General features: G+C 36.4%; 2 protein-coding genes across 6 annotated transcripts; both read left to right on the top strand.

The window, feature by feature from the left end:
• Positions 1-1,201: 1,201 nt before the first annotated feature.
• LOC110110061 lies at positions 1,202-12,034 on the top strand. Of its 5 annotated transcripts, none has more exons than XM_028699191.1 (14): positions 1,202-1,737; positions 2,875-3,010; positions 4,579-4,712; positions 4,815-5,016; positions 5,406-5,665; positions 5,757-5,868; positions 6,978-7,122; positions 7,246-7,388; positions 7,942-8,111; positions 8,211-8,513; positions 8,586-8,641; positions 9,505-9,719; positions 10,234-11,499; positions 11,615-12,034. In XM_028699191.1, exons 1-13 carry the CDS (start codon positions 1,516-1,518, stop codon positions 11,418-11,420), a joined length of 3,285 nt encoding a protein of 1,094 aa, XP_028555024.1. In that variant the 5' UTR covers positions 1,202-1,515; the 3' UTR covers positions 11,421-11,499; positions 11,615-12,034. The 5 variants fall into 5 exon arrangements, with proteins under 5 accessions (XP_028555024.1, XP_028555025.1, XP_020697024.1 ...); XM_020841365.2 differs by having other exon boundaries at positions 1,203-1,737; positions 5,406-5,644; XM_028699192.1 differs by lacking the exon at positions 6,978-7,122 and having other exon boundaries at positions 7,293-7,388.
• A 3,925-nt stretch (positions 12,035-15,959) lies between these two features.
• LOC110110068 (F-box/kelch-repeat protein At1g23390) lies at positions 15,960-17,166 on the top strand. The gene has a single exon (XM_020841371.2). The coding sequence runs from the start codon at positions 15,974-15,976 to the stop codon at positions 17,069-17,071; it is 1,098 nt and encodes a 365-aa protein (XP_020697030.1). The 5' UTR covers positions 15,960-15,973; the 3' UTR covers positions 17,072-17,166.
• The last annotated feature ends 625 nt before the right edge of the window (positions 17,167-17,791 follow it).

Raw genomic sequence — 17,791 nt, 5'->3', positions numbered from 1 at the left:
TCATAAACCAACGAGTCAAATGGGATCCAACTTAAATTTGGCTTGTTAGTTCAACGAGCTTAACTAACAAGTTATTTATCGAGTAGAGCTCGAGTCAACTCACAAATTAGCTTATCTCAATTACAACCCTAATTTCACCCCTCCAAATTGATAAATTAATCAAGATCAAGTGGTTGACGATTATGCTGAAAATTGATAATCTAGCATTTCATACAATTAATTTAATGTTAATTCATTATTTAGAGGCTATAACATCAGTTTTTTCATTAGTAGTTTATGATTTTTAGTATGAACTTGTTTGACGATTGTACTGTTACTAAAGATTTTTTTTTTTTTTTTTTTCAAAACGGTAGAACCGAGGTATATATATTTTTAACTTACATGCTTAACAAAAAAAAGCAAAATTTTCAATCATTGTAGCAAAATTGCTGCATGATTGTACAATTTGCTTATATTGCATATAACAAACCAAAAAAACTTTTATATTTTAACGACTAAAATCATGATTATCATAGTTTTAAAGTCTAGTCAGCTCAATCACCCAGCCAATAATTAATTTCTATAAAAAGAAGACGACAATAACAAAAGCATTAAGATTTTATTTAGGACTATTTTTTTACTATTTCTTCAAGCCGCTTTTTAGTAAAAAAATTATAGTAGAAAGCTGCTCCAAGTAGGAAAAAATCATCCCAAATGAAATCTAAGTCTTTATCATTTACACAAGGCCGGCTATATGAATTTTTTAACTTTTTAACCAAATTCGTAGAGAAATTATTCTGTGCAGAGTCTCCATACAAAATAGTTCATATTGATTGTACACAGACTATGTATAATCTTATACAAAAGGTACGTATAACCCGAAAGCTGATATTTTATGTAACAAAATTATTTAAGAAGATTCTTCTTAATACTATCTTCCATTAGAACTATTCCAAACAGATCTCTACGATGAAAGCATTATTAAACGGTAAACTCACATATGGTAGCCACATCTTCATCCTCCTTCATCACAGTTTAATTTCCAGCAGGGCACACAAATATTATACAAAAAAACAATTACAGAAATAATATATAAACGCTACTGCTTCACGGACCCGTTCTAATGGCGCCCACGAATGACCATTCCATTAAGATTCTGGTCCTCACACATTGGTGAATATTTTAATTTTAGGCTTGGGAGTGGCGACCCATGTGAAAAAGTTTTCGAGTCCGAGTCTCAGAGAAATAGCCATAAAAATTGAGGCTTTTTGACAGTCTCATGTGCTTTATCTGCAGCAACCTTCTCGCAGCCAACCACTCTCATCTCTCTACTTGATGCCTCTTTTTCTCTCTGAGTCTCAGCCCCAAGAGACACTGGCCATGCATTGAATGCACCGAGAATGCTCATCCAGCTCCACACAGTCCTTTTCGAACTCCTACTGATTAACACTCATTTGTGATTCTACGATTAAACTAATCGGTTCTAAGATTTCTACTACTGTTCACCACAAGAACCAGCTGAGGAGGCTCTGTGGGATGATGGGGCTTAGGAGAAGAGGCCAATGGCTGCCTCCTCTTCTCTCTTGGGTCGCCATTGTTGTGGCCTTCGGAACTTTTGGTGGTGCTGGTTCTGAAATTAGTTTGAGGTTTGTGAAGACACCACGGCAAATCTCAGCATTTGACTCTGCTGCATTTGAGTTTGAGGTTTTTGATGAAACGAGTGGGGCTGCTTGCAACGATTGTGTAGTCAGCTGTAAGGTTGGTTGGAGTAGCCTTCTGATGATTTCAGCTATTTGTTCAATCGAGTATATATTTTTTGGGTTATTTCTCTGTGATTTCACCTTTTTCTACAGAATATTTGGTAATTACGGGTAGGTTTATCTCTTGCGTATTGGAATGAATATTTTCTCTTAGTTTGTTTCTAGTAGGTTTTTTATGCTTCTTTTTGTTTAGTCGTAAAAAAATTTCGGATTTTGCAGCTGAGATTGCGAATATTTATGAATGTTCCAATTGTTTGTGATTGCACGATCAAGTTGTTTTCATTTAATTTTTTCTGTATGTATTCGAAATAGTTTACTTCCCAATCCTGCTTAGAAGTCTCCATTGTTGCTATTATTTGATTCTGTTGCATGTTCTCTCCTTTTATTTATTTAATTACCCATCACGATCCATTAGTTGCTTCAGCCTTTAATTATTATTTTTGGGCCTTCATCAACCACACTTTACCTTTTACTCGCTGATCTTGTACTTATACTTTCTATCCGGAAAAATTATACAGTTTTCTTCTAACAGAGTTCTGGGAAAACTTTTAAATTTCATGATGTTGGCGAAGCTCTTTATCTTTTTCCTTTACGAGAGGGAATTTACTTTTCCTCTTACTGTAGTTATCGTCATCATTAGTCTCATCTCAACTATTTAAGCTCTCCAAGTGTATACTAAGAAAATATGATCAACATAAGATTTGGCTTAAAAGTTTTAGTTAAAAATGTTGTTGATCCGGTATTTTTTGCATTTTTCAAGTCTTCAAAAGCTGAATTTACAGTATCTTCTACATTAATGATTTAGCTTTTCATTAGCTTTCTGCAATCATTTGAGGTAACATGGGATGTTATGCAAGGCACTTCTCTATATTTTCATCATAAGTTGAAAAAAGAAGAAAACTTTTCATGACCAACCAAGAGAGGAAAATCTTTCCTTGTACCATCATTAGAATCTGTGAAATAGGATTTCCGTTACAATTTACAACTAAGATGCCAGTATCATGTAGATTATATTCAAAATATTAAGGCAAAGACTTAACATTTGGATATGCTTAAATTCTGATCTTGCAGTTTTTGCTTGCATCTTGAGCTCCAATTATATTTTCTAACTACGTATCTGTAAACACCAATGCAGCTTGACAACAATAGCTATTCAGATTGCAATACTGGACGAATAAATTACAGTCGCTTGAGTGAGGGAGACCACATGTTTGAGGCTTGTGTCAGCGGATCCCTTGGACTTCGCTGTGATAGCTACAACTGGACTATTGGTTAAGAATCTTCCCTTTTATACTACTTGATTTTAGTATAGCGTGTAATGGTTTACAGATTTCTTGGATGCCTTCCTTGAATGTTCATTTTTTCCATATGTCTGAACTTCGCCTGGTGTAATAGAACTAAATTGCTTTCTACCTTATCATTCTATGGAAATAATCTCCATTTTAAGCTTTAGGCTTATGAGTTTAGCTTTTACAGTGCTTCAATCATGACCAATAGATAAATGGATAGTTTTTCTTATTCCAAATTGTAGGATTTCAGTTCCAACATAAGATTGCTTCAGAATTGAGAGTTTCCATATGTTCAATTAGGCATAATAAGTGATTAGCATCATATTCATCACTGACTGGTAGAAAATATGGTCTTTGGACATCTCGGCACCTATTACTATGACCAATTGTAGCAAGAAATTGAGAGATAAAATGACTTTCGGATTTATGATTTTTAAAATAACGTTCAAACTAAAAAAATGACATATCTGGCCGATGAAAACTACCATATTTGCATCATCACATGCTTCAATCTGACATTGCAAGCCAATTTTAGCGAGAAATTGTGAGAGAAAGCTATGGTAGAACCATATTTAGCTCTGGGGGGGGGGGTGCAAAAAAAAAAACTCCATTCTTCTCCTTCATTTAAACAAATGTGGAATGGAAAGGTGTTAGATAGACTAAACAAAGATTGATGGTTCTATTGATTATTGTTATATAGAGTGGCATTATTAAGGTCAATTTATAAACTATTTGTCTAACCAGTATCAAGAGCTATAGTAAGATATTAGATTAAAAAATGAGTATAAAGCAAGATAGTTTTGAATCATCAAATGTGAGAAAAATTGATACATAAACATATCAATCTTGTGAATTAGGAAATATGTAGTGGAACCAAACTTTTTTTCAAGAGAAAATAAATAAATAACAAAAGAGAACAAACCCACAATCAAAAGTCAAAACAAATTTGTTTGAACCAAACGAAGTAGGCGGACCAGACAACGTACTTGAGCGGAGCAACAAGTAGACCTGAACGAAGCATGCGAACCAAAGTGGAGTCGGTGCCTCGTCAGAGTGGTCGAGAGACGCAGGAGCAGGCAGACATGTCTTCTTCCTCATAAGCTCGTAGCAGAGGTCGAGGCTTTCGTGAGGAGTGTGACGAGCCAAACAAGCAAGCGGAAGGCATGAAAAGAGTCGGCTAGAGCAAAACTTAATATGCAAGAGGGAAAAATGACTAAACAGCCTTTGCTCTACCAGGAATTTTACATCATTTTTTTTCTTTTGAGGTGGGGGGCCAATTTCCCCCTTGGGCTGTGCGTGGATCTGCCCCTGAGAGAAAGAGAGGGAGAGAGAAAAAAGAAAACTTTTGCAAAACACAAATTTCTCTAGTTTACCTACCAAATATGAAGATGCATGGTTTTTAAAATAGCCAATGAACTCAAAAGATGCCTTGTATTTGGCTAAAGAAGACTTGCACTTGTGCTATTACAATCCTCAAGCTAACATTGTAAGTTCATGCATATTTGTTTCACTCCTCCAATCTCTATAACTTGGACATTTCCAATATGCAGATACTGTTCCTCCTACAGCATATGTTTCAGCTCCAATGCCTTTTACAAAAGAGTCTAATGTGTCTGTAAATATATTATTCAGTGAACCTTGTACTGGCGGCGGAGGCTTCAGATGCTCTCCTGACTACTGTAGTGTGAGTAGTCTACTGGTTTCTATTTAGTGAATAGAAGCATTTTGCTTATTATCATTATTTTTCTCTCAGAACATCTAGAGATATTTGCCTCTAAATATGCAGCTTCTAGTTTATGGAGCTGGCCATGTTTTTCCTGCCAGTCTCAAGGTCCTCCAGCCTGACCTTGAGTTCTCTGTCCACGTGGGAATTTCTACTGATATTCAATATGGCCGATTGGTGCTGGTAATGGATAAGAATTTCTGTACAGATGGTGCTGGTAACACCTTCACAAGAACATTAAATTCGAGGTTCTTTTTGCATTTTGGTACGCCATATACTTTATCCATTAGTGTATATCTTTCCATTGTATGACTTTTATGGAGTGTAAAATAAATCTATGAAATAGAAGAAAGATTCTTTTATCTTATGATTCACGAGCCTTTAATATTTGCACTCTAAATTCTATCATGTTTAATTCTGGCTGTAGTAAGAGACCTTGATATATTAACTGTTAGATTAAAAAAAAATCAAGCTTTTTGAATCACTTATTAAGGCGATTTTATATCATGCTGAAGATATTCTTAAAGCTTTCTTTCTTTTCAATATTCAATTACTGATGAATTTGTTTTGCATTTGCTTGCCCCTAAGAATCAGTCTATGAGTGCATATTTGGATTGTAAAGTCGCTTATGGCTTCTCCAATTTACAATTTCAGATAGAAGACCGGTTTTTATGAATATAAGGACCCGTATCCCAGATAAATTGCTTGAACTTGATGGAAATATAAGGAGAGTTGATGCAACTAACAATAAGAGGGATCTTAGGATCTACTTATACTTCTCAGAACCGATTCTTAATTCATCAGTGCAAGTCTTAAATGTTCTTCGTGCAAGCAGTGGCTTTCTTCTACCTATAAATGGCAGTACCCTTGGGAACCGACGATTGGAATATAAAGTGCGTCATTTTCAAAGAAAAGTATAGTAGTCAATTTCATTTTTCAAGTTAATGAGTTATGTAAATAGAATTATCCTCTTTTCTGAATGCAATTTAATGCATGCATTTCTAGGTTATTGGTGTATCAAGCATGGATGTAGTCACCATAAACTGTGCAGCAAGTTCCATACTTAGCAGACAAGGAACTCCAGTCTCTGCTTCAGATCCATTCACGTTCCTTTATGGTACCTTGTTTCTCTTGATAAATGATGGAAATCTTCTCTAAAGCTTAGAAAATTTAAGGGTTGATTTGCTTGTATTATAACAACATTGGGTGGAAAAATTAGATGATCGTTAACAGAATTCTGAAAGTTGCTATATATAAATATCATGTCATGATTGAGCCTAGAAATTTTGAAGTAGGATGATTAGCTGAGCTTATTTGAGAAAGATATCCAATTGCGATGAACTCAGAAAGTAGAGAAATTGATTCTTAGAGGAATAATTTCATGCTTTTAACAGTTTTTATGAATGTTCTAAAGACTTTTTATGAATATGGTGTTGGGGATGAGGAGAAGTAAACACCGCAATGATGAAACAAGCAAGAAAGTAAAAGCAGCGAAAAGTAAAGGACACCATGATTTTACGTGAAAAAACTCAAATTAGGTAAAAAAAACTACAGAGCCACACCGCATAGAAATCTACTATGAAAATTGGAAGAAATAAGTACAGATCTCTCTTCTCTCTCTCCTTGCTTATCTTCTCACATGCACTGTTCTCAATATCTGGCCCATAAAATACAAGAGAAAATCAAGTAAATAACCCCAAGGGACACAACCCTTCAGAAAAAACAAGAAAGAAAATCATCCAGTCCGTCTCGCAGCGCTTCGGCACCAGTTTGAAGCGTTGTGGCGCTTGAACCTTTGTCTTGATCTGCTACATCGCCGTATCTATGTCGTTGCGGCGCTTTGCTATCTATCATTAAGTGCTAGGGCTATCGGGTATGTAGCGCCGGGGCGCTTGGGTAGACAATGCCGGGGCTTATTACGGGAAAAAAATAGGGGGTAAACCCCTGCACCTTCCAGCGAGCACGAAAAACTTAAGATCTGAGGCAACAGAACAATCTGATTGATCGACACAATCAGATTCCACACCTAACATATGGTTACTTATACATTACTAATGAAGCATGCATATACGGCAACCTGCTGGTGATTTTGAAAGTATATGCTACAATTCCGTAACTTCTAATATGAAAACCTAGAAATGTACGGGAACCTTGCAAAATCTATAAGCCAATATTTGCCGTACTCTTCATTATTAAGCTGACATTTCAAAATGAAATTAAACACAGATGTTCAAAGACCTGTTGTTAGACTGGGCACAACTGCAGATTTGAGAACAAGAGAACGCAATATACCTGTAGTCATTAAATTTCTGAAGCCTGTTTTTTACTTCAATTCATCCTCTTTACTGATTTCAGGAGGTCATTTTGTGAGGCAAGTACGCATTACATTTTCTAAAGTTTCTTTTGTTTCTTTTCTTTGCCATTTCTTTGGCAAAATGCTAATTTTCCCATGGTGAAGGGTGCTACTAATTGAACCCTATTACCATTTCTTCAGCTTTCGTGAAGTAAGTAAGAGCATATATACTGGAATTGTACATGCAGATGACGGTATTGTCTCTCTAGAAGTTCCTGAAAATTCAACAGAGGACATCACAGGAAATAAAAACCTTGCATCAAACCACCTGCGTGTGAGACACTGTATGTGACCTTCTCTAAGATTATGATAAAATCTTTTCATTCCATTTTTTAGTTTATCTGCCTATTAATGGTTATGACAATATCAGTTTACTTTGATTCATCTTCCTGAAGTAACTGGATAGTGTCCAGAGTTTCCCTGTACTACTTTGCATCTCAAAGCATCTTTCACCCATACTAAGGTTGTAAGTGCATCTTTTTTTCAGTTTGAAAACCATCATAGTTGGTTCATGTCTTAAGGAGAAAAAATGCACAACACTTGGTTTAAGATCCAAATGGAATTCATGTTTTGTTCAGAATCACTTGTTCCAAAATAAGCTTCTGCTGCCCTTGTTGGGTATCCTATTTTCGCTTCTCATTATTTTCCTGATTTGAATGTGGAACCCTTTGGCTAATTCGTACTGTTTGAAATTAAGCCATTTGTTTGGAGTTCAAAATTGTCCAATTCCTGTCTCATTAACAGTTTTTTATTCCATATCTATTATTGTTTAAACCATATAATGTAGCGGACCTTTCTCCTGATAATACAGCCATTTGTATTTTGCATCCATGACAGATTCTGTACCTATTCTCTCTGCAATGGTTTCTACCATAGCTACGGCTACATTTGCAGCTACAGCCATGGCAGCAGCATTCCTCACAGTTACCACTGCAAGCCTTCTTTCCTCTGGAGTATTTTCAAGACCGACAACTTGTCTGATATTGGGGCCAACTAAAAACCTTGTGGTATGATGCTCTATCACCTGAATTTTAAGCTCAAGATGAAATTTACAGCAAAATAAACTATTTTTTGGTCCATTTTCTTTTCTTCTTTATTCCCATCAGAGAATTGCATGCCACATCCAAGTTTTTGCGCTGTCAAAGTGGTTGACGGCTGTAATGCCTATTGAGTATTACGAATTTGCGAGAGGCATAGAGTGGAGTATCCCATACATTAATCTACCTTGGGAAAGTGAGGGCATGGATTCATTTTTGAAAGATTCAAGTTTTCCAGTTGTGACAAACAGTGAACTATCAGAAGGGAATGGGCTGAACTCTTTTGGGCCTATGACTATAGCGAATGGGGAATCAAAAACTACGCTATATGGAAAACCACTCACTCCAACGGAATATTGGGCATTTCTTGAGGTCAGGGGTCTTTCTTTCATTGTTCAGTATGTTTTGTTCGGTCCTATTATTCTGACACCTTCATGATTACAGAATCAAAATATGAAGCCTGAAGCTGAATTTATAACAACCTCCCAAAGTTCAGATGTGTAAGTTCTTGATATTTATATTTATTATTTGTGTACTTGCATCACAATTAAGATTTTCTTACAAGCGGCGAAAGTATTTTTTCTGCCATATATAATGCTGTTAAAGTGATGGTGAAAATTGAAATAGATGGGGATATTATTAGTAGAATTTAAGTTGGATGATTCAAGTGGAGGAATGCATCAGGCCTATTGTGTGATAGAAATTATCCCTCAAACTTTAAGGTAAAATTTATAAGATGTTGGTGAGACCTGCAATGCTTTATGAAGAAGATTGTTGGCCATTAAAAGAGAAGTATAAAATTAAGTTAAGTGTTGCAGATATGAGGATGCTCAGGTGAAGCTTAGAGGCAGAATGCGAAACAAGTATATATGTGAAATGGTTGGAGTAGCTCTAGTGAAAAATAAGATTAGAGAGAGTCAAATTAGTAGTTTGGACACATAAAGCGTCGGCCTTTCGATGACCCGGCTAGGAGAGTAGATTTATTAAACTTGACCTGTGTTAAGAAAAGATAGAGGTAGACTTAAAAAACTTGGTTAGAAACTATTAGAAATGACATTTTTTATTATATTTAAATTAGAATTTGACTCTTAGCAAGACATGATGGAGAAAAATGAATTTATGTAGCCAAGCCCATGTAGTAGGATAAAGACTTGATGTTGTTGTTGTGTATAATGATGTTAAGGCAAGTGAGAATTCATTCTTTGTAGGAAACTAAAATGAAAATGAAGATAAGAAATTACTGTCTTGTGCACACGCCATTCATCATCTTCCTTATTATTCACCATCTTTCTCATTGAACGCTAAAGCGATCGGAGGATTCTCTAGAATGCATTTATAATTCTAAACATTTTCATTGTCGCAGGTGGAAATATTTTGGCCGGAACATGTTTTGGTTGGCTGTGATTGGTGGTGGCCTGATAGCCCTTCATGTAATATTTCTTCTCATTCTTAGGTTGAGGAGGAGATGTCTAGAAAAAAAGAATGAATTTGGAGCTCTTGTGTGCCCAAGATTAGAAATATTCTTATTACTCCTTGCTTTGCCATCAATATGCCAGGCATCATCAACTTTGATCAGAGGTAAACTTCCCATCGATACCATTTTTAAACAACACTTTTTAAGAAAGCATCATATTCCATGGTCCTCTTTCGTTTCCTTCCATCACTATAAAATATGATGAAAATGCTTACAGAAGATTTATGTACCTGGTGGTGCTATCTAAACTTCTATTAAAAAATTATTAAAATGGAGTGAAATATGTATCAGGCTTGGAATCTTCTCATACTTCAGATTTTTTTTGTTTTCGATTCTCAAGCCCTTTCTTAAGTAATTGATTTATGTTAAGTTATTTGCCATTAAAATATTGCAACACAATCTTGAGGAATTCGTGTATAAACCAGTAGCAAGTTCTCATTTCCCCAATCATATAAGCATCACTTATATGAGGAAAAAAAAGACCACCATCAATGGATCTTAGACTTCAAATCAAGAAGAAAAAGTGCCAAGAAGATAGAAACCTATGTTGCACATGCATTGTTTTACAAAACTTAGTTATGCGCTTTCTGCTATATTGTCTTCTTTCCTCTATCAAAGGTCGAAGCACCGCCGGAATTACAGTCGGAATCATACTTCTTGGCATAGCAACATCACTCCTTATATCACTATTTCTGTTCCTGTCCATTGGAATCACTCTTGGTAAGCTCCTCCAGTACAAGGAAGTCCATCAAGAAGGCCAGGAGTTCCATTGGTACAATGAAGTAGTTCGGATTTTCCTAGGTCCTGGCAAACGAGGCCAGTGGACATGGAGAGATCAATCAAACTCCATCAACCTAGCGCGGTTTGGACCACTCTTCGAGGACCTTCGAGGACCCCCAAAATACATGCTGTCTCAGATCTCCGGTGGCATTGGCAACTCAAACAAGGGTGACCGCATAATTGCCTCGGAAGATGAGAATGAGGATGCAGAAGCTCCCTTCATCCAGAAGCTCTTTGGCATCCTTAGGATCTACTACACCTTGCTTGAATCAGCTAAGCGTGTTTCGTTTGGTATCGTTGCAGGAGCGTACTACAATGAAAATTCATCCAAAGTTCCAACTCTGGTAGTCCTCTCCATCACCTCTTTCCAGCTCTTCTTCCTTGTGCTAAAGAAGCCATTCATCAAGAAGAAAGTGCAACTGGTAGAGATCATCTCTGTCATGAGTGAAGTTGGAGTTCTTGGCTTGTGCCTTGTATTACTAGAGAATGACTTGTCTGATGCTGGCCAGAGGAGGGTCGGTTACTCCATGATAGCTTTGTTTGTTTTTAGCTTCCTAACGCAAATGATAAATGAATGGTATGCATTGTACAAGCAAACTGTTCGACTTAGTTCTGGCGGGAACTCATTCTTCCAGGGATTTAAGACTGCAATCACTGGGCTTATGCTTCTTGTGCTTCCATCAAATTTATTGAAGGACTGGAGGGAGGAGTTTGACTCAAATCAAGGAGAAGGGGGTGGGCTTCCATTTTCTTCAAGCGGAGAGCAGCAACGGAGCTCCGGTGAGAGGCCATGGCTGCGGCAGTTAAGGGAATTGGCAAAGGCTAGTTTTAGCAAAGATCATGGTGGAACTGGAACTGTAACTGATCCTTCAAGTAGTCGGAACTGGAGTGGCGGGTTTTGGAGTGGTAAGAGAAGCCGCAGCTCATCAGTGACTTCATCAACTGATTTTAAGGCCAAGGGAGACATGAAGGCTAAGTCTAAGGGACTGTATAATGATCTTGAGTTGATTTTTTCCTCAAAATGATGATAGATTTGTGTTCCATTTGATTTTTTTTTAATGTGTTTTTTTCCCCTTCATTTGGGATTTACATATATACCACTCTCCTTGGCCTATTGGTTGAGAGCTTAGGCTTCCAACTAAGAGGTCCAGGGTTCGAGTCTAGGTGTATGCGTTGTGTGTGTGAGTTTGCCTTAAGTGGCCTAAATGTCCCAAAAAAAATATCATATTATTTATATATCTAACATCAATAATTTTAATACATATCACTCATATCAAATATGACCCCATTCATATATATTATTACTATCATCCTATAAACTTTAATATTTTATTCCTTGCATTCATATTTATTCTACGAGTGGTAGGCATAAAATATTAAAGTTTTAGGTGTTAGATATGTAAATAATATGAAATAAAGTGGTACGTATGTAAGTCCCCCTTCTTTCTAATATGTTATTTCTTTGTATTTTGTATTTGAGGAGGTAGCAGAATGGTTGTTCAAATAGTCTGCCATGAGGTATGCTTACATTGCGCAAATTCAGCATCTTATTCTCCTTTTCTAATTCCTGCTTTTCATCGTATGCCACAGAACATATCTGTTTGTGCAGTGATGCAAATCCTTTGAATGATTTTGCTAATCAAAACTATGTATTATCTATGTCTATGTTATGAATTAGGGAAGCAAATTGTCTTAGAAGGACTTGCACTCTCAAAATCGGTTTCTCAAAATTGCCGAGCTAAAAAAAAAAAAGAGAGAAATATTAACTGTTTTGGCCTTTCAAGGTGGAGAAATTATTGCGTGGATATCGGACGGCTGTCTGATTTTGTTTTTGTGATCAGTAAAAGCGCAGCATGAATAGTTGTTCACAGAGATAAAATCGAACAATTCTTCTGTCCGGCGTCCGCACAGAATAATTCATCTTAGAGGTGAGGGATTCTGTCATATGTGGTTTTGCTTTGTAGTACACAGGCATGAAAGTCCTCCATCAAATTGAGGGTAATATTGTAATTTACGGGTTTAATATTTCTTAGATCTGAAGTAAGTTTTTTTTTTTATTATTATTTATCAGCAGATTTCAAAAACCTCCATTGAGCTAGTGAAATAACGCTTTTTCTGGCCAACCGAGCACAGAATAGGTCTTAGGATTTTGTGGGGCTATCTATGCGAGGATGGTGTTCCCTCAGGTCCCGGAATGGGTTACTGATACTGTCTTGGGGTGCTGCGCTCTCTATGTTTCCCTTGATCAAGCTTTGATGGACTATAGCTCATCTTGATTTATTAGTTGGAAGTTTTGGCTATGGAAGAGGTCTTGAATTTGAAGTTTGAGTATGCGATGTGTGTGTGTGAGTTTGTCTTATTTGACTCAAAAAATCTCCAAAAAAAAAAACTTTGATTGCCTCTATGGATGACTTGCTCGGTATAGATCCTTGAGACCTCAGCTTCACTTGAGACAGCTCAAATTGGATTGTCTTGGCTCGATCTATGCTCCTTAAGTACATTATGGTTTGAGTAAAGGTGAACTCAAATGTTCGTGTGCCGTCAATTGGGTCAAATTAACTCTATGATCCAAATGGTTCATATTGGTTTAAATGGGTCAGGATGGGTTTAGGGCTAATTGGGCTTGACCAATAGCTGACCAATAAAGTGGAAGGTATATCTACAATTAGATTCATTTAGAATAGAGGCCTAATGGGCCAGGGCCACCTAATGTGTTAGTAGTTATAATTGGGATACCTACGAACACATTTTTTAACTGGAAAAAAAGTTATAATTGGGATTCCTGGGGATTAAAATGTGAATTTTATTTTAAAAAATTTGCTATTAGCAGTACTTTTATGTTATTTAAATATCAGAATATCCTATAAGTAAATTTTAAATAGTAATTATTAGATATATAAGTATATAAGAAAATCTAAAATATGAGAATGTCCAATTAACGCCAAAACATATTTATGAAAATATATTTTATTTTAGAAAGCTACTCGTTTTTATATTTTTATATTATTTAAATATCATGATATGTTCTTAGTAAATGAAAAAAATTTAAATATTTGATATATAAATTCAATGATATGTATGTAAATCTCCCTTTAAAATAGAGAAATTTGACTTAATGTCTAATAACACACATAATTGATCATATATTGCTGCTATATATTTACTTAGAGAAATATTCATGAAAGTTAATTTTAGATAAAATCATCCTTAATAAGGGATAATAACATGTTGTATTGAATGACTAATTATTAAAGTATAAGCCCTCAATAACAAGTTTGAAGTTGTAAATGTACTACTTCAAGCTTTATTTGCATTTTTTTGTGTTGCCCCTCGTACATTTCATTGCATGGGAGTGAAAATTGGGATCGTTGGGACTAAGCAGCAACGAGACCAATGCATGTGGAAAGTGAAAAAAGTTAACGAATTTGAATTGTTGGGCGTAGGCATCAATTAGATTGAAGACATGTGAAAGAAAAAAGAGAGAATCACAATAAGAGTTCGTTATGAGCGGAATCAATAAAATCAGCATCATGTAAAGTAGAAGACGTGCTCATGTCAGAAGTTTGCTAATGAGACTGACAGCATGTGTAAGTGAAGAGAAGTTTCTGTTGAGAGCCACTACATACAGACACAATAAAACCGGCAAAATGTGAAGGAGAAGAGGTCAGGAGCTAGTTATGTCATGCATCAAAAAGATCAGTGTGTATATTGACCAATAATCTGTTTTGGGGTCGTCATTAGTAGAACCGTCATAAACTCCTCTGGTAAAAGGCTCAAAGTAGTTCGAACCTGGTTCGAACAAATATCGAATGACACGAGTCAAATGTGCAACTTGAGAATACAGGACATTATTTATCATTGATATAATTTTGTTCACATTAAATTTTCAGACCTAAATTTCAAACAAAAATACAAAATATAGATTTATACAACTAGGATTTTATATGAGACATATAATGTCAAAATAAATAGTATGAGGATAAGGATGGGCGCTTGACTAACAATCTCCTTCACCTCGGCTGTCAAACAGTTATTATTGGGCCCCTAAGAATTTTATGATTGAAGTTGTAATGCTTTAACCTGTTCAATTTTCTTACTTCTCTTACTGTCTTTGAGTTACGAAGTTTATTATTCCGAGTTACTTATCAATAATTAGAAGGTTGACAAAAGCTGCTCACATTTGCTTCAGAATCTTGATGGACATGCCACGTGGCTTGTGGACCTGTGGGTTTTTTTTTATGACGAGGAAGCACTGTCCTTAGGCCAGTAAAAATCCCGGTCGACCTAGCATGTAACTCACACCAATTTACACGTGTCAACACTTAAGACTTTGACTGCTTGTCAAGGGATTCGAACCAGAAATCTGAGTTTTGACCAACCGGCTCTTCACCATATGGACAAGGAGCGGTGGGTGACCTGTGGTTTCATAAACCTAAGGCAGTTAAGGGTTGTTGAGCTAACTTTTATTCTTTTTTATTTTATCATTTTCAAGCAATACGTTATAGACCTTTTCAAATAAGATCTGACTTTTACACATTTTGGGCACAGAAAATCAAGGCGTACACTCTTGGATGTGTCGGTGGTTTTTTTTTTTTTCAATCATATAATTATTTTATAAAAATTTTGGTCTAAAAAAAAATGCAATCTCATCTTACACCTCAAAAATTACAAATTTGAGAAACTCCAAATAAAAATTGTGAAAGTAGATTACAATTATTTTCTTAATGCAACCTCAATGTATAAAAAAAAAATTGAGTGGGGCCTGTAATATTACTTTTCTATTTGATGTGTAATATTCTAATATTATTTTAGTAAGTAATATTATATATTTTTTAGGGCAAGAAAAACTTTTTTTTTTAAAGATAAAGATCTTATTCCATGAAAATAAAAGGAGTACAGCAAAGATCAAACCAGCAAAATGATCGGAATAAGATCAAATACAATATAAGATAATAAAGGGGAGCTCAATCGAGAAGATAAGTAGGCACAAAAGGCCACCAGGCTCAGACGCTTAGTAATGGCAAATACTACCAACCACTTTGAATCCATGCACAGACCATCTAGAGGAGTGATTAGCAATAATTCACCTAAAAGCTAACCAACCGCCAGCATCGCTCGGAAGAATCGCTACCAAAAGTTGCCAATTAGCCACAGATATAGAGTGAATGAGCAATAATTAAGATATTCTTACTCTTTTGTTTTTTGAATAATCCTCAAACTGATTGTACCCTGCATCCCACTTTAATTAGTTAGTTGGGAGTTTAAGATTTCATTTAAGAAGATTTAACTTTTTTACTTTAGTTTTTTTTAAATTAAAAAAATTTTGTACTAAAAGTTTTCAACATTGAGGCTTCCTCCTTTTCTGCTTATTAAATAAGCTTTTTATTAAAAAAAATTATTTTTTTAATTAAAAAATTATTTTAAGAAGCAGTAAAAAATTATCTTAAATGAAGCTAGGCATTTAAATTTAAGATAACTTAAAATTAAAAAGGCCGTACTATAAAAAGAAAATTCTATATATTGAAGCCGAATGAAAATCTGCGAAACACCAGCGCCAGCGGAGAAAGACAATCACAGAATGAGAAATTTTGGAGGATTAATGCTAAATATGGAGAGAGAATCCCCGCTGCAGGGCGACGTCCTCGAATCCATCCTCTCACACGTGCCAACCATTGACCTCCTCCCAGCCTTGCACGTCTCCAAGTCGTGGCGGCGGTCTGCCCTCTCCTCCATCCGCCGCCGCCAACGCCGCCCTTGGCTCCTTATCCATCTCATCAGTCGCCGCCGCCGCCGTGGACTTTTTACCGCCTATGACCCCTATTCGCATTCCTGGCACACCCTCCCTCATGTGATTCCCTCGCCTCCCATAACGTGCCACCTACTCCCCCTCGCTCTTCCCCTCCAGCCCCTCGCCGCCACGTGGTCCCTCCTCCCCCCTCCTCTCCTCCATCGCCACGACGCTCTGATCGGCCTTGTTGGCAGCCGTATAATCCTCGCCGGCGGTGTCTGCGATCTCGGCGATCGCACGTGCGCCGTCGAGTCCCTCTCCCTCGGCTCCTCCTCCTTTGCATGGGAGAACTGCGAGCCGATGCCGGAGAGCCTCCTCGAGTCGGCTGCAGCTACATGGCTAGCCACGGCGGCGTCAAACAGCCGGTTTTACGTCATGGAGCGCGGATCCGCGGACGCCTGCCGGCTCGCTTGGTTCGATCTAGCGGCGGGCCGATGGAGCCCGGTCCGCCCGGTACGATTAGGCAGTGAAATCAGCAGGATTTCAGCAATCGGTATGGGCCCAGCCAGCCACGACGGCGAAGATAGGCTGGTCATCGTTGGATTGACAGATTGTGGGCAGTTGGTGATTTGGGAGGTGGAGCCGGAAAACTTGGAGATTCGGGAAATCGGGTCTCTGCCGGCTGAAGCGGTGGCGCGGATCGCTGGAGAAGGGGAGGAGAGGTCTCCGGCTGTGGGGTTTTCGAACGTGGGTGGGTTCGGATTTTTGTATAACTTGGAGGGGAGGGGAGAGATTTTCGCTTGCGAGTTCGGCGATGGAAAATTGAGCTGGGAAGCGATCGGGTGGCCTCCAGCGGCGGAAGAGGATCCGACGGCCATGGTGGTTTTTCGGTGCGCGGAGCCGACGTTGGATGATCTGAAGTCGGTTTACGGGCAAAGAGTGAGTTAGATGTTCACATCAAGTCAACAGTTTGAAAACAAATTTGGTCAGATATTATTAGGTTTAATAAAATAAAAAAATCGAATCCAATTAATTTAATTTAATTTTTAAAATAACAGTTTCGATTATTTATTATACTTTTTATTTTATTTTGTTTTTTATTTTAATAGAATTGATTAAACAAAAAATTGAATTATACTAATATATTCAACCATCAGATCAACAAAGTTTACCAACAACAACAAAATAAGTTGACAAAAATATTATTTTGAATATCATTTATTCTATATTTCAAAATTAGACATTTTAGCAAATATTATTTTAAATATACATTCATTTAAATTAAAAATAACATGTTTCATTCTGAAATATTATCGATATTTTTGTTTATTAAAAATCGAATCAAATTAACCAAATCAAAGCTTTGCTCGGCTTACTTTGATTTGAAAAATAATTTAATTAATTCAATTTTATAAATTTATAAATCGAATCATTTAAATCAATCAAATATCCATTCTCAAATATACTGACTAAAATATAATATGAATAAATATTAAATTTATTTTTAAATGAATATATATAAATAAAAAAATCAAGATTTATGCCATTAATTATCATCTTAAAATTAAATTCAAAATTCAGCATTTATTTTTTTTAATCAAATTTTGATAAAAATTGTTATTTAATGGTTTCTAACAACTCCTGCACATCGTGCTTAAATGCAAAGCA

This window comes from Dendrobium catenatum, unplaced genomic scaffold (genome assembly GCF_001605985.2).
Source record: "Dendrobium catenatum unplaced genomic scaffold, ASM160598v2 fragScaff_scaffold_1220, whole genome shotgun sequence".
Classification (NCBI taxonomy): domain Eukaryota; kingdom Viridiplantae; phylum Streptophyta; class Magnoliopsida; order Asparagales; family Orchidaceae; genus Dendrobium; species Dendrobium catenatum.
This window is presented reverse-complemented; position numbering and strand designations above follow the sequence as displayed.